At 48.7% G+C, this 23,606-nt stretch overlaps 1 protein-coding gene across 1 annotated transcript in view; it reads right to left on the reverse strand.

Moving 5' to 3' along the window:
* BRIP1 (BRCA1 interacting helicase 1) overlaps nt 1-18,366 on the reverse strand; it is a 66,068-nt gene extending 47,702 nt beyond the window's left edge. The window contains exons 1-6 of the mRNA XM_048519372.1: nt 18,242-18,366; nt 17,551-17,662; nt 16,700-16,897; nt 11,911-12,032; nt 8,746-8,871; nt 1,820-2,029 (exon numbers count right to left, since the gene is read on the reverse strand). Of these exons, the coding sequence (XP_048375329.1) occupies nt 1,820-2,029; nt 8,746-8,871; nt 11,911-12,032; nt 16,700-16,897; nt 17,551-17,662; nt 18,242-18,334 (861 nt within the window). The 5' untranslated portion in view covers nt 18,335-18,366. The remainder of the gene's footprint in view (nt 1-1,819; nt 2,030-8,745; nt 8,872-11,910; nt 12,033-16,699; nt 16,898-17,550; nt 17,663-18,241) is intronic.
* Nucleotides 18,367-23,606: the final 5,240 nt, after the last annotated feature.

A 23,606-nucleotide genomic window follows, 5' to 3' on the forward strand; every position in this document is an offset into this window, starting at 1 on the left:
GGGAGCAATAAAATTAGCAGATAAAAGACTATAACTGTTTGATCACAACGCACTCCAGAAATACAACCTTAGAATTCATTACGCCTGTTTTATAGCACGACCATCCTGCAATGTACTTCAAGAGCTGCTACCCAAAACCTGGTAACACTGTATGTTATATCAGGATTGGTATCTGCAAGCAGCAGGGAAATATCAAATGGTCCTGTGTGACCTGGAAAACTATGCAGAGCTGTTAGCTGTGATAGCTCAGTGAGAACGGCATGTTCAGAGGCAACATGGGCACGAATGCCCAAAGCTGCTTTCCACTGAATCAGACTCTGGGTCCATCAAACTCAGCAGTGTCTACTCAGAGCAGCAGCACCTCAGGCTGAGAGCTTTCACGTCACCTGCTCCCTTTAACTGGAGGCTGAGAGCTTTCACGTCACCTGATCCCTTTAACTGGAGACACGAGGGATTGAACCCAGGACTTTCCGCATACTAAGCAGATGCTCTGCCCCAGAGCCACAGCCCCTTCCCTATCTGTGTAGACCAGGTAAAGAATATGTACGGTTCATTGCTGAGTTTCACAGGCTGGCAAACTTCTGCTGGATGCTTGTCTAGCTAGATCATAGGTGTAAAGATCTCAGTGGTGCTGAATCTCTTCTCAGCCGTTTGGCCTTGACTGAGTTCCCTGGCACGGGAACCTGACTCCCCATCCAGATTTATTTCCCCTCCCGTCCAAAGAAAGTTGGGACGATGAAGTGGCCAGACTGCGCGATGCTAAAGAGGCATGGGACCGGGAACGCAGACTCTGGGAGGAGGAACGCGAACAGCTGCAAAAAGATCGTGAATGCCTGCAAAGGGACCGAGAACAACAGCATGGGGCGTCAACCGAGCTGAACGAGGGCCAAAGCGTGCAAGCGGCAGTATCAGCAGAACTTATCGGTCCATGACAAGGTCTTGGATCACTCAAGCTGGATTTCAGGCATGGCCTTGAAAGCATTAGGAGCCATCAAGCGCCAGAAGCGAGTTGACTCTGCAGGCATTCAGCGTGATGAACAAGCAAAACTGGATGGTGAAAAAATGGCCTTACATGCGCCATCAAGATGCCTTAACTTCGCAAAGAAGAGGTGGCTGCCTTGGGCAAGGCTGAAGAGGCAGCGGGGATCTGATAGCAGAACCGGGCGGTGCTTACACGCGCAGGCGCCTGCCACAAAACCCCCCTGCCATGGGAATTGACGCTGCAAGGTCACTTCAATCCGGCTGCCTCCTTTCGCCCGAGGAGAACGGCGGTGCAAGGTCCGCTCTACCTCCTCAACGGCGGTAACTCAGCGGCCTGCTCCCAGCCGCCCCAGCCGTTGCAACCACAGCCCCAGTCAGAAGCTGTTGAAGAGGATATTATAGGCCCCATCCCTGCCGTTTAGGCAGGACCGCCTCGCTCCCCTACTTCATCCTGCAACTGGGCCTTTATATGGAGGAATTTGATGATTTATGCCTCGTTCTGAGCGTGAAAAAGATGCAGGTTATGGATCGTCTTAGATGCAAGAGTGTACTGACACAGTTTGTGACTCTTTATGAATTGCAAGCTGATGATACTCGCACAGTGGCGGATTTCTCCAATATACGTGCCCGTTTCCAAGATCCGGATGCTGGCAGAAGCCATTAGTACCATAAAGTCCATTCAGCAGGGCAACGTTCTTTTGCCGAATTTGCCATGAATTTGTGCGCGGTGACTACTAAACTTCCTCCTGATGACTGGCCTGAGCGCATGAAATGTGAATACTTCTTCGAGGCTATGAATACCAAGCCGGAACAGTTCTCCTCATCCGCATCAGCGCACCGTGTTAAGCTGAAGTGGATCGATCTGGGATACTAAAGTAGCAGCCGTCTGATGCGGCTCGTGCGGGGCGATCACGTCGAAAACCACCGCAGTTGCCCCAACAACTTCATAAACCAAGCCCAGCCGTCTCACGGAGACCACATCTGAAGCGCCGTCGTCGTTTGGGACTATGCCTCCTATTGCGGTGGTCCTAGCCCATCTGGCTGCCAACTGCCCAAAAACAGAAGCCGCCGTTCAGTCTCACACCTCTGCCAAGCCTCCGCGAGGAAGTCTGGGCCTCCCCAGGCTTTCGTCCAAAGCAGCCATCGAGAGGACCGAGGAGGAAGTGAGTTTACTATCTTCGGCCCATGGACGTGGTCCTACTCCAGATTAGGTGAGTGAGACGGCGCCCATTACTATTCAAGCCTCTTTAATGACACCAAGGCATACCGTGTGTAGCCTCCGCCCTCGTTGATTCGACGCTCCACTGTTTAATCTCTGACGCAGGTAGCTGAGGCAATAGCTTAGACCAGATTCCCCTAGTGAAGCCCATTCGTTTACTCAAATGGATGGCAGCCGCCAGGCGGAAGGCCGGCCCGATTAAGCAGCAACCTGTTTTGCTCCGTTAAGCTGACCATTCAGGAAAAAATTAGTTGTTCTTGCTCAGTGGCCAAACATCCATTGTCTTGGGCATGCCATGGTTGTTAATACATGAGCCAAATATTATTTGGAAAGAAGCGGTCTAGAATTGCAGCCCCTCTTGAGAACATGAAGTGGGGAAAACCAGCCTCAAATGACATTGAACGCTGGCTTCCACCGCCTTACACCGCGTCGGTGACTTCTAATCCACCGATATCCACAAGCTTATAAAGATCTGGCCAGGGTGTTTCAGGAGCAAGAATCGATCCAGTTGCCCCTCATAGGGATACCGATTACTGGAAAATCATTTGCAGCCGGGTTCAACTGCCCAGGGTAGAATCTGTCGCATGAGCCCACAGAAGAAAAGAGCTCCGTGCTTTCTTGGCGGATAAGAGTCTGGCTCAGCGGATTCATGCGACGAGCCACCAAACACACCGTAAAGCCCTGTTCTGTTTGTAAAGAAAAAAAGATGGCTCCTTGAGACTTTGGTACTGATGCCGTGGATTAAATGCTGTTTCCATGTCCAATAAATATCCTTTGCCCTTAATCAAAAGACCTCTTAGATGCACTGGGCAGGAGCATTTACTAAGTTGGATTTAAGAGAGGCCTATTACAGGGTCAGAATTGGGAAGGCTATGAACATTTAACGGCGTTTAATACTAAATTTGGACAATATGAATGCCAATAATGCCATTACGGTTTGGCTGGAGCCCCGAACTTTATGGCTGGCCTAATCAATGAGTTTTGCAAGATTTATTGTATATAAAGGGGTGGTGGTAATGCTTAGATGATATGTGATTTATTCACAAACTGGAAGGAAGAGCATGAAGCCCTGGTTAGGAGAGGTGTTATAATGTTTACTTGACAACTCTCTCTTAATTGTCAAAGTGCTGTTTTCATCAGTCCTCCATAGACTATTTGGCTATCGGATCTCACCGACTGACTTAAAATGGATCACGCAAAGTAGATTACGGTACTTCAATGGCGGCCCACCAACGAAAAAGGTACGTCTTCCTTGGTTTTGCCAATTTCTATCGTGATTTTATACCCCAATTTGCTAAACTGGCCTTCGGCTCACAGATCTCTTACGCACCAAAGGCAGGATTCACAGAGCTGCCCGGCCGGGGCTCCCCCCTCCTTGGTCTCAGGAATGTCAATGCGGCGATCCAGCATCACAAAATCCAGCTTTCACTACCCGAACCCATTCACAAACACCCGACCCGACCTTCCTTTTACGTAGTTCCGCGTGGACCATCCGGACAAGGCACTTGGCAACCCTCTTATGAAACAAAGATGGTAAACTTATTGCCGTGTGTACTTATCCAAAAGTTTCTGGCCTGGGCTCAACTGGACCCGTGGGGATAAAGAGACTGCTGCTATCAAGGTGGCTATGCACCTGGTCACTGGCAGGGGCCAAGCCTGCTTCAAGTTTGGTGGGATCATAAAAGTGGCCTCTCTACCCCCTCAAAATGTCCGCTTGAGAAGCAGCTTCGTTGGGCTGATTTTTTCTCCTTCTCCTTCACCGTCCATTTTTTCCCTGGAAAACCAATAAACTAGCTGATGGCTGTCTAGCCTTCCGGGAGGCGGTTCTTAGTTCACGAGATATCCCATGCCGTGCTCTCCCCTCCCAGCTGGGTATGGCTGTCACTGGGTCACAGACCTCCGGCTCCTCCTCCCCTTAAGCCCATTCGAGTGCTCGTCTCCCCTTCCTCAGAACTCAGAGGCCGGGGCTCAGCAGGCTTCCAGCGGAAGAGACTCCAGATGCAGCTTGGAGGATGGCGTTTGCAGAAGCGGGGGGGATGTTAGTGCGTGCCTCCCCTCCATAAGCAGGTTCTGCCGAAGCCTGCCGCGATGCAGATGGCTGGACATTTTTGGCTTCATCAAAGCACATCTGGCCGTGCGCCCGGTTTCTGGTGGCGGCATATGTAAAGACATTGAGACTTATATCAAGGGATGTTCCGGTCTGCGCTGAGGCCAAGTCCGTCGGGGAAAACCCACGGCCTTTTCAAAGCCTCCCTGTTGCCTCCCGTCCACAGGAGGTTATTTCCAATGGATTTTATTACGGTTGCGGAAAGCCAGGAAACACTGTTTTATGGTGGTGTGGACCTGTTCTCCAAACAAGCACATTTTATCCCCTACCACCATTCCCTCTGCCTAAATTGGTAGCGATTGTTTTATTCAACATATCTATAAGCCTACCTCCACCGCCCTCAAGGTGGTGTCGACCCTTGAGCCCCAATTAGTCTCCAAATTTTGGAAGGCTTTCCTGGGCTTGTTGGGAACCACCCGGTTGCCTACCGTTCAAAGTAGCCAGGTGAATCAGAAGCGAACAGAACTCTAGAGCAGTATTTCACGTTGTTACACTAACTACCATCAAGACAATTAGTGCGAGTTAATCCCATTTGAAGTCGCTTACAACAATGCCATTCATAGTAGCACACAGAAAACCCCTTTGAGGTATTGTCTGGAAGTTAACTTCCACCACTGCCCCAACTGCTTACTGAATGCTTCACATCCTCCAGAATTCAAACAATGGTTATCCCTGGCTGAGGGTGGAAGACAGTCAGACTTCTCCTGCAACAAATAAGGACTCACAAAGTTTCAAATGGGATAAACATCGTTCTGACTTCCCTTTCGTGTGGGGGGCTTGGGTTTGTTGATACTACTAAGAATCTTAGAGGCGTTCACAAATATTCAAACTGGGCAGAAATTAGTGGGTCCGTTTAGAATTACTAAAGTGATCAATGATGTTACTATGCGTTTAGAACTGCCTAATTCCTTAGTAATATCCATCCGTCTTTCGACCAGTTTGCTCAAGGAGGCTCCGCTTCCGATGCCTGTACGACCCTCTGGAGAGACCCCGCCGACCATAATTGATGGCCTGCACTATGAAATTGGCTATTACCGGACTGCAATGCTTGTCGCTTGCAATACTTAGTTTCCCTCGTGGGATATTCCTCCGGCCATAATCAATGGGTCTATTAGGGAAAATATCAATGCCCTCCTTATTTCTGCCTTTCATGTCGTGCTTTTCCACTGAAACAGGAAGGGTTCTTTCTTAGGAGGCAGAGTGTAAAGATCTCAGTGGTGCTGAATCTCTTCACAGCCGTTTAGCCTTGTGAGTTCCCTGGCAGGCTGACGGGCCAGAATCCTTGTAACCACACTGTTAGAAGGCTTATCTCATAATGAAGATGAGAATTCGTTCCCATGAGAATGGGACTGGAAGGAGGATGGGACAAGGGGGTTATATTCTGTAGTTTAAGCGGGAGGCCCCATTCCAGTCATGCCGTGTGTATGAGCTTTCTAAGATGTCTGAATAAATGGTCTTTCAACCAAAAGCCTTTTATTTCTGCCTCGTTGGAATTCCTTACAATAGGTGTCAAACTCGTGGCCCTCCAGATGCTATGGACTACAGTTCCCATCACCTCCTGCCAGGATCATGCTGGCAGGAGATGATGGGAACTGTAGTCCATAACATCTGGAGGGCTGCAAGTTTGACACCTGTGAGCTAGATTATATTATCTGAGACTTTTAAGAAAACAACAACTGCATGAAAAACTCCTGGTGACTTTCTACTGCTGTGCCATAGAGAGTGTCCTGACATACTGCATCTGTGCATGGTTTGCCAGTTGCAGTGGCAGATAGGAAGGCGCTCCATAGGGTGATCACTACTGCCCAGAGAATTATTGGATGCCCTCTCCCCTCTTTGGAAGAACTCTATAATTCCCACTGCTTAAAGAAAGTTCAGAATATTCTGAAAGACCCGTCTCACCCTGCATAATCTTTCTTTGAAATATTACCATCTGGCAGACGATACAGGATCATAAAAACAAGGACAACCAGGCTCAGAGACAGCTTCTGTTCTAGAGCTGTGGCTACGCTGAACTCCGTGGTGTCGCGTTGACGTGGCCGTGGCTGTGTAGGGATGGTTGAAAGGGGGATTGTGGAAGATGGGGTGTGAGGACTGCAGAAATGTGCATCGGGGGATGTTTGTATTTTCGTTGTGCGTGCACAATGACATTAAAGTCTATCTTATCTTATCTATCTTGGTCTGGTAAGGTACTTAGTTCTGTAAAAGACGAGCTCAGGGTAGCAAAATTATCATTCCAACGGACATATTGTTATCCCCACAGTCATTTGCGCTTGTAGCTCAGCCTCAACCACCACAATGCAAAAACAGCCATCTTACACTGCTGAATTAATTAATTAATTAATTAATTAATTTATAATTGTATTTATAAAACCGCCCCATCCCCTAAGGGCTCTGGGCGGTGTACAACAAGTATCATCAACAATAAGGCAATAACATTATGAACTATAAAAATTACATAAAATTACATAAAATTACAGCGTTTCGTATAAACCATAAACCATAAACCATATGGCGTCCAACATTAAACTATCAATAAGAACCCCCTCCCGGAGAGGGGGGCGGGCGGGGCGGGGGCTACGCTGCAGAAACTGGTGCCTGGCTGTCTGCAATAACGGACAGGGTGTCTGACCTGGTAGAAAGGACCATAGTAAGAAAGTCCTAAGGGGTGGCTGTGGTACTCACAATGTTCAGTATAATATTCTAGCCAGTGGTGGGATCCAAAAATTTTAGTAACAGGTTCCCATGGTGGTGGGATTCAAACTGGCGTAGCGCCAATGGGGCTGGGCGGGGCACAACGGGGGCGTGGCCGGGCATTCCGAGGGCGGGGCATTCCTGACCGGGGCTGTGGCAAAGACCCAGCCACTGCGCCGGTCCTTGGGCGGGGAACGAATGCACACAGGCGCAGGCTGCCACGCACGCCAGTGCACCTCCTGCTAGACTGCTTCAAGTTCTGCGCACTACTGCTGCAGAGCGGAGGAGGGGCGTAACTAAGGCAAAAATCACTTGGCAAAATCATTAGTTAGTAACCCCCTCTCGGCACACACAAATAATTAGTAACCTGCTCTCGGGAACCTGTGAGAACCTGCTGGATCCCACCTCTGATTCGAGCCCAAAGTCACCCAAATTAAGAGGCAATTGTGAAACCATCCTTTATCATTTGATTGGTTAGTTGTTGCTGTGATGCGGGTACAGAGGACTGGTCATCATCCTTCTCCCATCATAGGTCTCAAGCAGAAGGTTTAGACCAGCATGTTTTCTATGTGTTCACCTGTCTTGTCCGTGCGGGTCTGATGCTTTGGGAAATACAAGCACCTCCAGGCAAACTCCTCTAATTTAAGTCATTTAAACCACTTTTAAACCCTCAGATAATAGCTTTTCCGCCTTTGAACTGATTGTAGTTGCAGATCCACTGTTCAATGGGTTAAATCAGTGGTTCTCAACCTTCCTAATGCCGCGACCCTTTAATACAGTCCCTCATGTTGTGGTGACCCCCAACCCTAACATTGATCCATTTTACAGATGGAGAACACTGATGCAGAGAGTCTTAGGCGATCCCTGTGAAAGGGTCGTTCGACCCCCAAAGGGGTCGTGACCCACAGGGTTGAGAACCACTGGGTTAAATAATGCAGAAATCTCTTGAATGTGATCGAATTTTTCCCCAAAAGCTTCTACCTTTTTCCCATTCCACAGCAACTGAAATCAGCATTGCCTCTTTAATCCTACAGACTTTGTAATAAGTGCGGAGGGTTAATAACTTGATCCATTTTGTCCTTTTCAATGACGAAGCAAAATGAACATGATGAACCAAAACGTTTGATGTATAACCTCATTATGTTCTGAACTGCCCCCTGTACGCAGAGCCTAGGGCTAAGTTTCTGAATAGTTTCATATCCCTGTCCCAGGTATATTATGAGTCAGACAAATTATACCTTCTCCTTGCGGATTTGGATCCCTATATATCCTATAGGGTTGGCCACAATGCAGCCTTGGCAGCTTCTAAGGTGGCTCAACAACGTAATAGTGAAATGATCAAACCTAAATTGGTATAAGTTGGGTGGGAATACCAATCTAGACATACTGTGGGGAAAAGTGGGGCCACATGATGGATTTTTAGTGAATTTTTTTTTCTTTTTCTTACCTGTTGGAATAACAAGTTGGCTCAGAAGTTTTAATGTAATAATATTGTAATATTGTAATGGCCTATGGCTTTCAATAAAATTGATTGATATTGTAAAAAAAAAAAAACTAAGAAAAAGATCTGCGGGTCAAAGGAAATTTGGAAAAACAGATCATTTTCATCCTGAAGGTTACTTAGCAAAACAGCAAAGAGAAAACATAGCCAAGCAGAAAGGGAGATAGAAACCTTCAACCCTTTGTATCGAGCTCTCGTTCAACAACATGAAGTCCCTTTTGAATGCAGATCTGCTGTACTTACCATTTTGAGAGAGGAAGGGGCTGGATTTTTTGAGGATACAGTCAATTCCCCATTTCTCTGCTGCTGATACACTTCCAAAGCATCAACTAACTGCACTCCTTGGGCTAGTCGATTTCGTTTCTTAGCCTGTAGGGGGGAAAATCGCAAGCTTGGTAGACAGAAAACACAGGAACAAGACCTCATTCCTTTTAAATTTTCAAACTGTTTTAAACTGTTTTAAGTGTTTTAAACTTCCTATATTCAGGGAACGTACTATGCACTGAGTGCTCTGTGGGAATCTGCATTTCTGCCATAGAATCACAGAAAATGCTGGGGTATTTTCTAGGGCAGTGGTGGCGAACCTATGGCACAGGTGCCAGAGGTGGCACTCAGAGCCCTCTCTGTGGGCACAAGCAAACAGAGTGTCCCCCATCTAGAGTTGGCCTGGAGCAGCTGGAGCTCGATTATTAGCATTAAACCTAGGTTTTGGGGAAGCAGTGGCAAAGTAACCCTGTTAAGCCCTGTTAAACCCGCACGGATTTTCATCGCTGGCGGAACTAAAGAAATTGCTGATCAGCTTTACCTGGGAGTAAAGAAACAGTTGGTTGCTTAGCAATGGGGCTTGCTTCTGAGAAAATCCTCCTAGGGTCGTGATTCACCCGTTGGAAGAGTTGCACGGTTGCTTCAAAGCAAAGCCACCTACTACCACCAACCTTACTCCTGAGTAACGCATGCCTCGGAGCCAACCATTTTTTCTAAACTAAAACCTCAGTATTCAGGTTAAATTGCCGTGTTGGCACTTTGCGATAAATAAGTGGGTTTTGGGTTGCAATTTGGGCACTCAGTCTCGAAAAGGTTCACCATCACTGTTCTAGGGAATGTACTCAGTTCATACAGAGTGCTAGCCTGGCCTGCCGGGCCTCAGCCATGGCTTGAAGAAGATGAGAATGCTACCTAAATCCTTTGTGGCTGCCCAATACAGGGCAAAATTAGTATTGAAGAACAAACTAGTTTTCAGGAAGCTTGTCCATTATTACAGCTCATTGTAAGCCCATTGATAAGCTAAGGGTCCTGACAGGGTCCACTACAGGATCTTTTGATCCCCACGACCAACATTTTTATAAACCTTCTATAGCTTTAAATCTGCTGTTTGCTGCAGATTGAATTAATTTTTATACAATAAATTGGATTTTTTGGTAGTGTTAGGACGTAGGATTGTTATAGTTGGGTTGTTTTTTGGACTATTGTTAGGAAGTCGCCATCCATCTTCTTACGTTATATCAGGTTAAATAAGAGCCTGTTTAGTTAGGTTGGTTATGACTTAGCTGTTATGAAGTGGTGTTTATTGTGGTTGCTGTGATATTTGCTGTTAGGATATGTTATGTTATGCTGTTATGCTGTTCTGGAACGTTATGCTATTGCTATATTATTGTTGTTATGAAATATTGTGCTATGTCTGATATTGCCATTGTATTACTGATTGTTACTATGGAATGCTAAGTTGTTGTTATGGAATGCTATTGTATTATTAGTCCTATTGTATTATTATGTTATTGTTTATTTACTTTTTTGTGCACCGCCCTGAGCCCTTCAGGGAAGGGTGGTATAGAAATTAAATATCTATCTATCTATCTATCTATCTATCTATCTATCTATCTATCTATCTATCTATCTATCTATCTATCTATCTATCTATCTCAAGTGTAATTCACAAAGATAATAATTAAACTAGTATAACTGTCACTGACTATTAGAAATACCAAATTTCCTGAAGAGGAGACTGTATCCAAGGCTTTTCAAAACCATCTGATTGGTATGTCAAACAAACTGCTTCCCAAGGTATGACAAGGAAGATCATAAGAACTGTTATGTGCTTAAGAACAATTAATTGGAGGTCATACCTAAAACAGTCCTGAACTTTGGGGAGACCGGGTGACAATTAAGAGCTCTATTACAGTAGGATGTGAAAAAACATTAAAGGGGTCTTATCTTCGAACCACAACTAGCAAATTTGGTTTGTGCATTTATTTCACACTTTGGTCACTATGTCAAAAAGACCAGTTTTGAGATTTTGGCAACATGTAAGCATCCCTTGGGGATGGGGCAATCTACAAATCTAAACAATAAATGAATGGATGGATGGATGGATGGATGGATGGATGGATGGATGGATGGATGGATGGATGGATGGATGGATGGATGGATGGATGGATGGATGGATGGATGGATGGATGGATGGATGGATGGATGGATGGATGGATGGATGGATGGATGGATGGATGAATGAATGAATGAATGAATGAATGAATGAATGAATGAATGAATGAATGAATGAATGAATGAATGAATGAATATGCAAATTTAAATGATTAAAAATCAGATGAATAATAAAGTATCTTTAATCAGCAGAAAACCAAAGTAGAGTGATCGATAAGCACACATCATTATTTTCTGTGGCATGTAATGCAATATTATGCAGCTTAAGCTTCTTTGTGAGAAATGGCAAAAGTTAAAATAGCTGTCAGCAGCCCGATTCAATTGAACATTTCAGCCAAAATGGGTAACTGGGCAGCCTTGTTTGGCTGTGGGATTCAGCCGGTGCGCACCGGTGGGATTCAGCCGGTGCGCACCGGTGGGATTCAGCCGGTGCGCACCGGTGCTACTGAACCAGTAGCTAACCGGCTGAATCCTATCATGGCACCACCCCAGGGGGGCTGCGAATCAGGCCACTAGCCCAGAAGCACACAGCCAGATCAGCGGCTGCCCTGGGGTGGTGCCATGGCACGTGGCCTTTGGGGGAGTACCAGGAGGCCTGCTGGAGCACCAGAAAGGGCAGGCCACCTGGGCAGGCTGCACATGCGGCCCCATCTGCAGGCCGGCCAGCCCCAACAAGAGGGCCTGACTGGCCGCAGATGGGGTGGCACGTGCCGGGGTGGCCTGCCCTGTTGGCACTCCAGCAGGCCTCCTGGCACTCCCCTGAAGGCCACACTGCAGTCGGCTCCCCAAAGCTGCTGCCTTCCCTCTCTTCCCCCTTGCCCAAAATTGAAAGGGGGGCAGGTGCGCAGCAGCCAGGTAAGTGGGCAGCGTGGGGGGGGCACACAGGGGGGAGCGCACCAGTGGTTGATCCGGTTGAATCCCACCACTGCTGTGTCTGGATTACTTTTACTCGTTCAGAACGTTACTCACCTGCTCCTCCATCTCTACTGAGCGAACTCGTTTCCTATCCACTTTAAAATCGTCTTCAGTGTCATGTAACGTTGCTTGCTTCTTTGCAGACAGTTTTGAAGAAAGTGTGATTTTGGAGGCCTCTTCCGTAAGAGAAACCGAGAGAGCAGAGGAGAGTAGGAAGCAAGTTTTGTTAAAGTCTTATTTATTTATTTTATTTATTTTATTTATTTCCTCAATTTCTATACCGCCCGATCCCCGAAGGGCTCCGGGCGGTGAACAACAAAATTCAAACAATATTAAACAAGGAGCAAATCATACACAACACACAAATACATAGGCTCCATCCCGTTAATAATCAATAAAACATCCTAAAAACTCATATAAAACAGCGGTTAATAATTAATAAATAAATAAGCAAGAGGCGTCCAGAAAACCCCGATTAAAACTTACCCCAAGAAGCGGGACGGTGGGCCCCTCAATATGAGGGGAACCCTGATGTAACAGCGCAAGGGCAAAGAGCAGTGAGGGGTTATTGATTATAACCCTCAGATGTTCTCATCTAGAATACCTCTAGTAATATAAAACTGAATGTAAGAAATTGCTATATGCCAATGCTAAAGACAGAACATTTCTTGGAAAATCTGAACCCATGGGATGGAAGGAGAACTTTGGGGGGAAATTAAAATACACGTAGTACTTACTTTCCTATGAACACTAGACAAACTATGGCAACCTAAAGCATATCAGTTATGACTTAGCTCATGCTTTAGTTTTAAATTCAAACATATTAGTGTCGTATAAAACTGTAAATGTGCCCAAGACTAGAGTTATAAACTGCGACTATCTTAACATATATATCTTGCAACACTATCCTAAGAATACTTTCCTGAGAGTCAACCCCTTTGAATAGTTGAAAATAGAAAAAGTTAGATTTTGCAATAGTTAAAATAAAGTTTGTTATTCAGACAGAAAAAAATCTCAATCTCACAATAGGACGAACAGCACAATTGGAGACTGAGAAGCTTTTGAACACTGAACCTTTCAGAAGGGTTTTATCACATACACAGCATAACAAATTAGTTGTGGACAAACTTCGACACATTTAAGCAATAAATGCATCCTTGAAAATACTGTGTACTGTGTACACTGAATGTATCATCCCCTAAAACAGTAGCTTGTCTTACGTTAAAATCTTCATTCTATACATTCTGGGTGAAAAAAATTACCTTAAAAACATTTTGCTCATTGTATTGTCGAAGGCTTTCACGGCCAGAATCACTGTCAAAGTTTTCAACCAGTTTCGAAGACTGTATCGGCCATGGCGTACTAGTAAGCATTTTCTCCTGGCGTTTAGCCTGCATCCGAAATTGTAGCATCTTCAGAAGCTGGCATCTTCAGATTGCGAATAGAAACATCATAAGAATTTATAAGGACATAAAGACAAACCAGCTCTTTGGAATCTGAATTCAGAGTCCATCTGATCCGAAGCTCTCTGCTACTGCCTTTGGTAAGCACCAGGTGCTTTTGGGAGCTCACATGCAGGTTGTGAAAGCAATGGCCTGCTGCTGCTGCTCCTGAGCACCTGGTCTGCTAAGGCATTTGCAATCTCAGATCAAGGAGGATCAAAGTTAGGAGCCAGAGATGCGACTTCTCCTCCATAAAATCGAAGTCAAACCCCTTACTAAAGCTATCCAGGTTAGTGGCCAACAGCACCTCCTGTGGCAGCATATTAAAACTTCCGTCCTGCGATGCGTGAAGAAGTGTTTCCTTTTATTAGTCCCTGAATTCTTTGGCATTTTCAATGGAATTGCCCCCTGGCTCTAGTATTTGTGAGAAAGAGAGAAAAATTTCTCTCTGCTCGACATTTCCTATCCAGCTACCATAATTTTATAGACTTCAATCATATCCCCCCTCAGCCGCCTCCTCTCCAAATTTAAAAAAAGAGTCCCAAGCGCTAAGCCTCTCCTCCGCTGAGAGAGGTGCTCCGGTCCCTCAAATTCATCCCCGCCGTTGCCCTTCTCTGCACTTTTTCTATCTCTTCGATATCCTTTTTGAGATTTGGCGACCAGAACTGGACACAGTACTCCAGGTGCGGTCGCCTGCACCAAAGCACTGCCTAAGATAAGGGCATGACCCAATCTTACCGGATTTTATTATCCAGTTTCCTTTTCTAATGATCCCACAGCATAGAGGTTGCCTTTTTCACGGCTGCCATGCATTGAGATTGGCATTCCCATGGAACTATCAGCTAAGATGCCCAAATCCCCTTTCACAGATCTGTATCTGATCTTACTGGCCATAGCAAGCGTGTATAGCAAAGTTTGGATTTTTTGCTTTTATATACATCCGCGTCAGGGAAAATGCAGCTTCGACACAGCCATACGGCCTGGAGCCACTAGCTCCCCACATATTGCTTATTAGAAGAAAGAAAATATTGAGTATCCTTTTTCCGCTTTATTGCTGCAAATTAGTGTCCTAACCTTCTTTTTTGCATCTGTGTATGGTTCTCCAGTTGCACAGTGGCAGATAGGAAGGCGCTCCAAAGGGTGATCACCACTGCACAAAGGATTATCGGCTGCCCTCTCCCCTCCTTGGAAGAAATCTATAATGCCCGAAGCCTAAATAAAGCCCAAAATATTCTGAGGGACCCGTCTCATCCAGCACACTCTCTTTTTAAACTGCTACCATCTGGCAGACGATACAGGGCCCTCAGAACTAGGACAAAGAGGTTTAGAGACAGCTTCTACTCTAGAGCTGTGGCTATGCTAAACTCCGCTGCTTCATATTGATGTATTTGGGGCTGTGTAGGGATGGGTGGAGGATGATGATGTATGAGTCTGAAATTGTGTGCATCGAGGAATGCTGCTGTAAATTTCGTTGTGCGTGCACAATGACAATAAAATGCTTATGCTTATGCTTATGCTTAGTGTATATAATTTATTTTGAAACCTCCCCCAGATTTCTACTTTTTTTCATTGGAAAAACTGAGAAATAGCTCTCGGGGGGATTTCACATCTCTACAAGGCATACCATCAGCACATTTATTTATTTATTTTATTATTTGACTTATAGGCCGCCTCACCCCCGAAGGGCTCAAGGCGGCTCACAACATGGCTGTTATTCAGACAGCAATCGTATAACATAGCCCTTACCCTATTTCCAGTTTAAAATCAGAATTTAACATTTAAAATTTAAGCAGCACTATCCTGATAGACAGATCACCACAGTTTTTTTCAGAGAAAGATCTTTCATTGAAGAGATTCGCTGCTTCAAATCATGATTTAAACTACTGTTGGTAAGAACTGAACCTAAAGCTCAAAGGGATGTTTCTGCAGATTTGCTACCTCCAATGAAAGGAAAGGGGCGGGACAGCCCTGTCTCCCCTAAACTGGGGATATAATCTAACACTGACCCCTAATTCCATGCAAGCCCTGATCAAAATGCCCCTCAATTAAATGCATTAAATAAAGCCAGTTGCCTTATGCCACTGGGAGAGAAGCATTTACAAGCCTGCCCAAAAACGTGGAGTACGGTATCTGTCAAACCCTGGGTCCAAAAATAACAGAAACTGTAGATTTGGTCTGTAGTCTTTATTTGGCACCTGAAGGTAAGCATCAGCAAAGACGCTTCTGAAAAGCCTGTGCAAACACTCTGCCTATATCCCCTAAAGCTCCCCACCCACCATAGCCAAACAGCTCTAAAGGTAAAGTTTCCCCTTCAGTCATGTCCAACCCTGGGGTACCACTGCGAGCAGTGATTTCATAGGCAAGCCGTTTTTGTGGGGTAGTTTCCCATTGCTTTCCCCGGCCATTCTTTACCCGCTAGCTATGTGCTAGGTACTCATTTACCGATCAAGGAATGGATGGCTGGCTGAGTTGACCATGAGCCAGCTGCCAGGTTATCTGACCCACAGAGGGCTTGAACTCCTGACCGTGTGAGTGGCGGTGCAAGCACTTAACCACTACGCCACACGGCTCCTAAACAGCTCTACTCTACTCCTAGAACAAAGTACAGAAAAGCTGGGAACAGTTCACACTTGATAAGCGGCTGCTCTTCCTGGGTCCAAGGACACAGACAGAGGGAGAGCAATAACCGGACACCTGCAGAGAAGAAAGCCTCCCCGTTCCCTTGCAACTGCCTGCCACCCCAAAAAGTCAGGCAAAGACCTGACAGTATCCCTTTAAGGCCAAATAACAAGACGAGAAGCGATTGGTTTCCCCTTGGAATCATTCCTTATGCTCACAAAGGTGGAAGCCTTCAGACTAGTTAAGAATAGGCTCTTGGATCTTGATTTTCATAATTTGACTCGTGCTGCCAAGACAACCTGTTCTCCGACTACATTATTAATCCCATGCGAGCGTGGAATTATGGCAGCATATCTTCGTCTGCTGATTAATCCCACCCAGAGGAGAGCCTCGGCTACTGCAAGATGCAATGTGCTGCCATCAGCTCTGCTGGAGGGAAGATTCAAGAATATGGAACGTTCTAAAAGAGTTTGTACATGTGATAGGGCTATGGTTGAAACACTTGACCATTCTTTGTTTCTATGCCCCAAATACAATAAGATACGCATGAAATACATGAATCCCATTTTCTTGCAATGTTCTCAGTGGCATGAGTGTTATAAGATACCCAATCTCCTGAACAGCTCTGATGTGCTCTTTTGTGAAACTGTTGCAAATTTTATACTGGAAATTAGTAGTTTTACCTGTATTTCTTAACCTTGTTTTGTTTTAAAATTTTGTCCTGTTTTATATGCCAATAAAGGCTTGTGTTGTTGTGCCTAAAGACGAGATCTGAAAACTACCTCCATTTCTCTGTGTGGCTCCATTATTCAGGGGCGTCTTGGTTCCATCGTCAGTGAAGTAAGAGCAAGTGCTTTGGTTCGACCCTGCACCGCTCTGGTCTTGAGTTGTGGGTTCCGCATGGCAATGACAGCGACAGAGCATCAGGGTCCCAGCCTTGTTGCATTCCTTTAAGCATGACCATTCACTGGGTGGTTTTTCTGAAGAGCAAACAAAAAATGTATTGTCGAAGGCTTTCATGGCTGGAATCACTGGGGTGCTGTGTGGTCTCCAGGCTATATGGCCGTGTTCTAGCAGCATTCTCTCCTGACGTTTCACCTGCATTCTCTCCTGATGTTTCACCCATAGTAGCCCTGATCTCTCTATCCCTGATTGAACTTAATGGTGCCCATCCATCAGATCCTCTTTGGAAGGTAGGCTCAAATGACTGAACCACAGCTCCTGTGTTCCGATTCTCCTCTCTTGGGAAAATAAACAGTAGAGGAGCAGAAGTGGTGTAGTGGTTAACAGCAGGTGTACGCTAATCTGGAGGAACCGGGTTTGATTCCCTCTCTGCCGCTTGAGCTTTGGAGGCTCATCTGGGGAATTCAGATTAGCCTGTGCACTCCCACACACGCCAGCTGGGTGACCTTGGGCTAGTCACAGCTCTACAGAACTCTCTCAGCCCCACCTCTCCCCAACTAACACTGCCCATGCCTGTCTGTTTCAGCATCCCAAGAGGGTTCGGAGATGCAAACTCATACAGTCCACAGCAGTCACTAAATTATATCCAGACTCAAAAATTCCCAGTTCCAAGGCCCAGGTATGTGTGAAAGGATACTGCAACAGGATCAGATGCTAAAGAATGGCTTACCATACAGAGACTGCTGCCACGACAACGCTGAGCAAAGCAACGCCAGGCTTTTCCCACTTCCTGTTGGGCTCTCCAATAGACAGTGCTGCTTGGAGTTCAGCCCCTTGACGATCTAGAACAACAACAACAACCACAAAAACACTTCGATGAATAGACTGCATGAAGAGGATTCTACTTTTATTTATTTATTTTGCTGCTGCTATTCTCTTGTCCAAAAAGGACAAAAATCCTCACGCTTCCAACGTTGTTTGGCAAAAATAAGCTTATTTGTAAATCTATAAAACAGAACCTGGGTGTGGGCAACCTCCACTATAGTACAGAGAACATACTATACCAGGGGTAGGGAACCTGCGGCTCGAGAGCCGCATGCGGCTCTTCTGCCCTTGCACTGTGGCTCCATGAGCCGAGCCGCCGGCCTCATCCTTGCCCGCCCTGCAGGCAGCATGCGCTTCTCAGAATGAGCGGAGTAAAAGGTAAAAAAACCCCAAAATATATAGTGTTATCTTTCTTTTAAATGTCAAAAATTATTTGCAGCTCCAAGTGTTTTCTTTCCCCGTGGAAAACGGGTCCAAATGGCTCTTTGAGTGCTAAAGGTTCCCTACCCCTGTACTATACAATACACACTGGCTCCCGAGAAACATTATCACAGAAACTGCTGATTCAAATAAAAATCTGGTTTGACAGGACTTACCGCATTCATCATAGCCAACTGTGAAGGATAAGCCTTGCAAGGGAAGAGAATTTTCACTCCCCCAATCGTGTACTCAGCCCCTGTTGAAGCCATTCCGACGTTTCCTTTTCAGAATTCAGATTGACAACTGCAATTTTAAAAAGAAAGCCATTTTTTAAACTGTGCACGTGCTTCATTAGGTGCCTCAAATCAAAAATTTACTCAATAGGTTTATTACTGGAAGATCTCTGTATGCTGACACCCAGAGAGATTTTCCAAACCTTGAAAAGTAGATTTCTAGAACAGGAATATCATATCTTGTTGGGGCAAGCAAATAAATCATGCTCACCCCTCTCGGTCGGAATAATACCGGAACAGGGGCACATAGCCAAATATCTTGAATTATTAACTGAACCCCAACAGACATGGATTATCACAAGGGCCAGATCCAATACCTTCCCATCGGCCATTACAAAGGGTCGTTACTTCTCCATCCCTCTCCAGGATCGGGTTTGTCCACACTGTAAAAATCAAGTGGAGACTCTTGCTCACATTATTCTTGACTGTCCGAGATATGTGGGCATTAGGAATTTCTCTCCCAGGCTGGCCCTAGACAAATCTGAAAGTGACTCTGACTGCTCTGTTGTGGAGCTTCTGTTAAACAACACAGATGTCATGCTCTTGGAAAAAGTAGCAACATTTCTTTTACAAGTGACAGAACTTTCTAAGTAATGTATACTGCTATATACAGTCTTCCTGTCTGCGCTTTGAATGTACTCTTGATTTGTATTTCAAAAATGTCTGGCAACGCTCTAGAACCTATTTTTAAATGCCAAATAAAGGTGGTGGTGGTTGTTGTTGCTTTGCAGGTGCCACAGAAGAACCAAACCAAAAATGAGATAGAAACAAATAGAAACCACCAAACTGCAAGTAAAAATTGCATCCCAGATCGCTAATAAGTATCTAGTGGACATGGGCCAAGATGGCGAAAGTAAACTGAGCCAGCAGAGTTGTTTATAAAAGGCCTGTATACTCAAGGAGCAAGGCCTCAGCAGGAGCCTTAGGTGGTTGCTTCCATCCTCCCAAATACAAGCCTCAGTATGAAAGACAATTTAGAGAATTGCTTGGAATGCTCCAGCAGAGGAGCTTATTGGAAGGGGCGTAGGAGGTTAAGAGCTCATGTATCTAATCTGGAGGAACCGGGTTTGATTCTCAGCTCTGCCGCCTGAGCTGTGGAGGCTTAGCTGGGGAATTCAGAGTAGCCTATGCACTCCCACACACGCCAGCTGGGTGACCTTGGGCTAGTCACAGCTTCTCGGAGCTCTCTCAGCCCCACCTATCTCACAGGGTGTTTGTTGTGAGGGGGGAAGGGCAAGGAGATTTTTAGCCCCTTTGAGTCTCCTGCAAAAGAGAAAGGGGGGATGTAAATCCAAACTCTTCTTCTTCTGCGCAAGGTTTGCCAATGTAACTGGCTAATGAGTTCTAGTCCACAAGGTCTCCATTTCAAATGCCATGAAGTCATTAGCCAAGCTGCTCAAACACCATCTCCAACAGGGGAAGGACACCAGTGACCTACCTTATAGAGCTTTTGTAAGAAATACTGTGATAATACACGTGAAGTGCGTTGGACAATCAAAACACAACTGAAGCACAAATGTTTATTCTGTTCACTCTTATTAATTCTGTTCATACATTCTAATCCCACACACACACACAAAGACAAGAGGGAGGATTCCACCTGCCCATATCTCTCTCCTCCCCCCAAACACTGGGACAGGAGGAAGGTCATCCTGGGTCATCTCCCTCCTCACCTTCAAACAGACAAAATGTTTAAGAATGATAAATACTGCCCTGCCCCCTCTTTGAAATGTGGGGGAAATTCTGTATAGAAAACATCCTCACAATGCAACTAAAAATATTACAGAGAGGAAAAGAAATGATGTTTCATGCCTCCTACACAATACAGATTCTTTCCTAAGTCTAGATATGTATATCCAATCATACAAACATAAGGAGAATATTCATAATCTAACAACCTTAAGTATATAATGTATGCATGTGTAGGTACATGACAGTATTATGTGTAGGTACATGACAGTTAGATCATGGTGATCATATCCTATCCAGCAGAGGTATGAGTCAGCAAGAAAGGAATGATCTGACAGCTAGAGAACTGGTTCTAACCAGATGCAAGTGACCTTTACAATGATTGGTAGAACCATGTATATAAGCAACTGCATTGTACTGTGTCTGTGTTCCTTAGGGAAACAAGTGCATGGCGAAGCACTTTGTTGGACTGCTTAATATTCCTGCTTATTCTACGTTGTATATAGTATCTTGTACATGGTAAAAGCCTTCTTTTGAATGAAACAGCTGTGTGAAGTTTTTCTTCATAAAGGTGGGGGTTTGCTGTACAAGACCACTTGTTCTACTCTGAGTAGCACCGCTCAATTCTGCTATCAGCTAAATCTAGTTACACAAATAATTTTAACAACCTTGGGTTTTTTATGTATGCAATATGAACAGATGTAACAGAATTTATACATACATATATGTGTGTATGTATACACACTCACACACACGTGTGTGTGTGTATGACTATATGTAGATATTGCCGGTTTACTCATGAACACACATCATAAAAAGAACTATAGCCATGAACAGCATGGCTGTAACCCAAACTTAACAGATTGACAGGGACTCCTAAAGAAGTTCAGTCCTGATAAAAATCGTTTTCTTGGAGCCCTTACTATAATTATACAATAATAATAATAGGATATAATAGCATGCAACCTGCCCAGGCCCCCCAAAAACACTCTAGAACATAAGAAAGAGCCTGCTGGATCAGACCAGAGTCCATCTAGTCCAGCTCTCTGCTACTCGCAGTGGCCCACCAGGTGCCTTTGGGAGCTCACAAGCAGGATGTGAAAGCAATGGCCTTCCGCGGCTGTTGCTCCCAAGCACCTGGTCTGCTAAGGCATTTGCAATCTCAGATCAAAGAGGATCAAGATTGGGAGCCATAGATCGACTTCATAAATCTGTTTAAGCCCCTTTTAAAGCTATCCAGGTTAGTGGCCATCACCTCTATATTTATTTATGTACATGCATATATATATTTCCTGAGACCACTGTGGAGGCCTTTTGGCTGAAAAGCGGCGGGTCATAGCAGTGTGTGTTAAACTGTTTTTACACACAGTGGGTTTAATACCTCTGCGAGTCTTTGTGTATGTGTTTACCTTTTGACGATTGTGTGTGTGTTTACCTTATGTGTGTTTACCTTTTGATGATTTTTTGGTTTTGCTAATCTGTGCCAGCTCAACCTTTCTGTTACCCGTAATAAAATAAAAGAAGCACAGTTTTTTTATTTTATATTATTCCCTGCTTATTTAGTCATAAGATGTTTAGCTAGTTTTTTTAAGGTCCCCATCGTGCACGTGACTGTTGGAGGCATCCAGGCCTGACTCATGAAGCCACACCTTCTGCTTTAATGGTCCTGCACCTGAAACATAAAGGACTCACCTAACATCACAAAAGGGTGCAGGACTTGTGACTGTTTTTACCAACCGCACCTGGGAAGAACACCTTTAGCAGTGGCTACCACCTTTTGTATCCTGATGGGATCAAACTGATAAGTTTGGACCATTATGTGGTGGCGAACCTTTGGCACTCCAGATGTTTGGGGGGGGGGGGGGGTGGGGGGGGGGGGGGGTGGGGGGGGGGGGGGGTGGGGGGGGGGGGGGGTGGGGGGGGGGGGGGGTGGGGGGGGGGGGGGGTGGGGGGGGGGGGGGGTGGGGGGGGGGGGGGGTGGGGGGGGGGGGGGGTGGGGGGGGGGGGGGGTGGGGGGGGGGGGGGGTGGGGGGGGGGGGGGGTGGGGGGGGGGGGGGGTGGGGGGGGGGGGGGGTGGGGGGGGGGGGGGGTGGGGGGGGGGGGGGGTGGGGGGGGGGGGGGGTGGGGGGGGGGGGGGGTGGGGGGGGGGGGGGGTGGGGGGGGGGGGGGGTGGGGGGGGGGGGGGGTGGGGGGGGGGGGGGGTGGGGGGGGGGGGGGGTGGGGGGGGGGGGGGGTGGGGGGGGGGGGGGGTGGGGGGGGGGGGGGGTGGGGGGGGGGGGGGGTGGGGGGGGGGGGGGGTGGGGGGGGGGGGGGGTGGGGGGGGGGGGGGGTGGGGGGGGGGGGGGGTGGGGGGGGGGGGGGGTGGGGGGGGGGGGGGGTGGGGGGGGGGGGGGGTGGGGGGGGGGGGGGGTGGGGGGGGGGGGGGGTGGGGGGGGGGGGGGGTGGGGGGGGGGGGGGGTGGGGGGGGGGGGGGGTGGGGGGGGGGGGGGGTGGGGGGGGGGGGGGGTGGGGGGGGGGGGGGGTGGGGGGGGGGGGGGGTGGGGGGGGGGGGGGGTGGGGGGGGGGGGGGGTGGGGGGGGGGGGGGGTGGGGGGGGGGGGGGGTGGGGGGGGGGGGGGGTGGGGGGGGGGGGGGGTGGGGGGGGGGGGGGGTGGGGGGGGGGGGGGGTGGGGGGGGGGGGGGGTGGGGGGGGGGGGGGGTGGGGGGGGGGGGGGGTGGGGGGGGGGGGGGGTGGGGGGGGGGGGGGGTGGGGGGGGGGGGGGGTGGGGGGGGGGGGGGGTGGGGGGGGGGGGGGGTGGGGGGGGGGGGGGGTGGGGGGGGGGGGGGGTGGGGGGGGGGGGGGGTGGGGGGGGGGGGGGGTGGGGGGGGGGGGGGGTGGGGGGGGGGGGGGGTGGGGGGGGGGGGGGGTGGGGGGGGGGGGGGGTGGGGGGGGGGGGGGGTGGGGGGGGGGGGGGGTGGGGGGGGGGGGGGGTGGGGGGGGGGGGGGGTGGGGGGGGGGGGGGGTGGGGGGGGGGGGGGGTGGGGGGGGGGGGGGGTGGGGGGGGGGGGGGGTGGGGGGGGGGGGGGGTGGGGGGGGGGGGGGGTGGGGGGGGGGGGGGGTGGGGGGGGGGGGGGGTGGGGGGGGGGGGGGGTGGGGGGGGGGGGGGGTGGGGGGGGGGGGGGGTGGGGGGGGGGGGGGGTGGGGGGGGGGGGGGGTGGGGGGGGGGGGGGGTGGGGGGGGGGGGGGGTGGGGGGGGGGGGGGGTGGGGGGGGGGGGGGGTGGGGGGGGGGGGGGGTGGGGGGGGGGGGGGGTGGGGGGGGGGGGGGGTGGGGGGGGGGGGGGGTGGGGGGGGGGGGGGGTGGGGGGGGGGGGGGGTGGGGGGGGGGGGGGGTGGGGGGGGGGGGGGGTGGGGGGGGGGGGGGGTGGGGGGGGGGGGGGGTGGGGGGGGGGGGGGGTGGGGGGGGGGGGGGGTGGGGGGGGGGGGGGGTGGGGGGGGGGGGGGGTGGGGGGGGGGGGGGGTGGGGGGGGGGGGGGGTGGGGGGGGGGGGGGGTGGGGGGGGGGGGGGGTGGGGGGGGGGGG

The sequence above is a fragment of the Sphaerodactylus townsendi genome, linkage group LG16 (genome assembly GCF_021028975.2).
Source record: "Sphaerodactylus townsendi isolate TG3544 linkage group LG16, MPM_Stown_v2.3, whole genome shotgun sequence".
Taxonomy (NCBI): domain Eukaryota; kingdom Metazoa; phylum Chordata; class Lepidosauria; order Squamata; family Sphaerodactylidae; genus Sphaerodactylus; species Sphaerodactylus townsendi.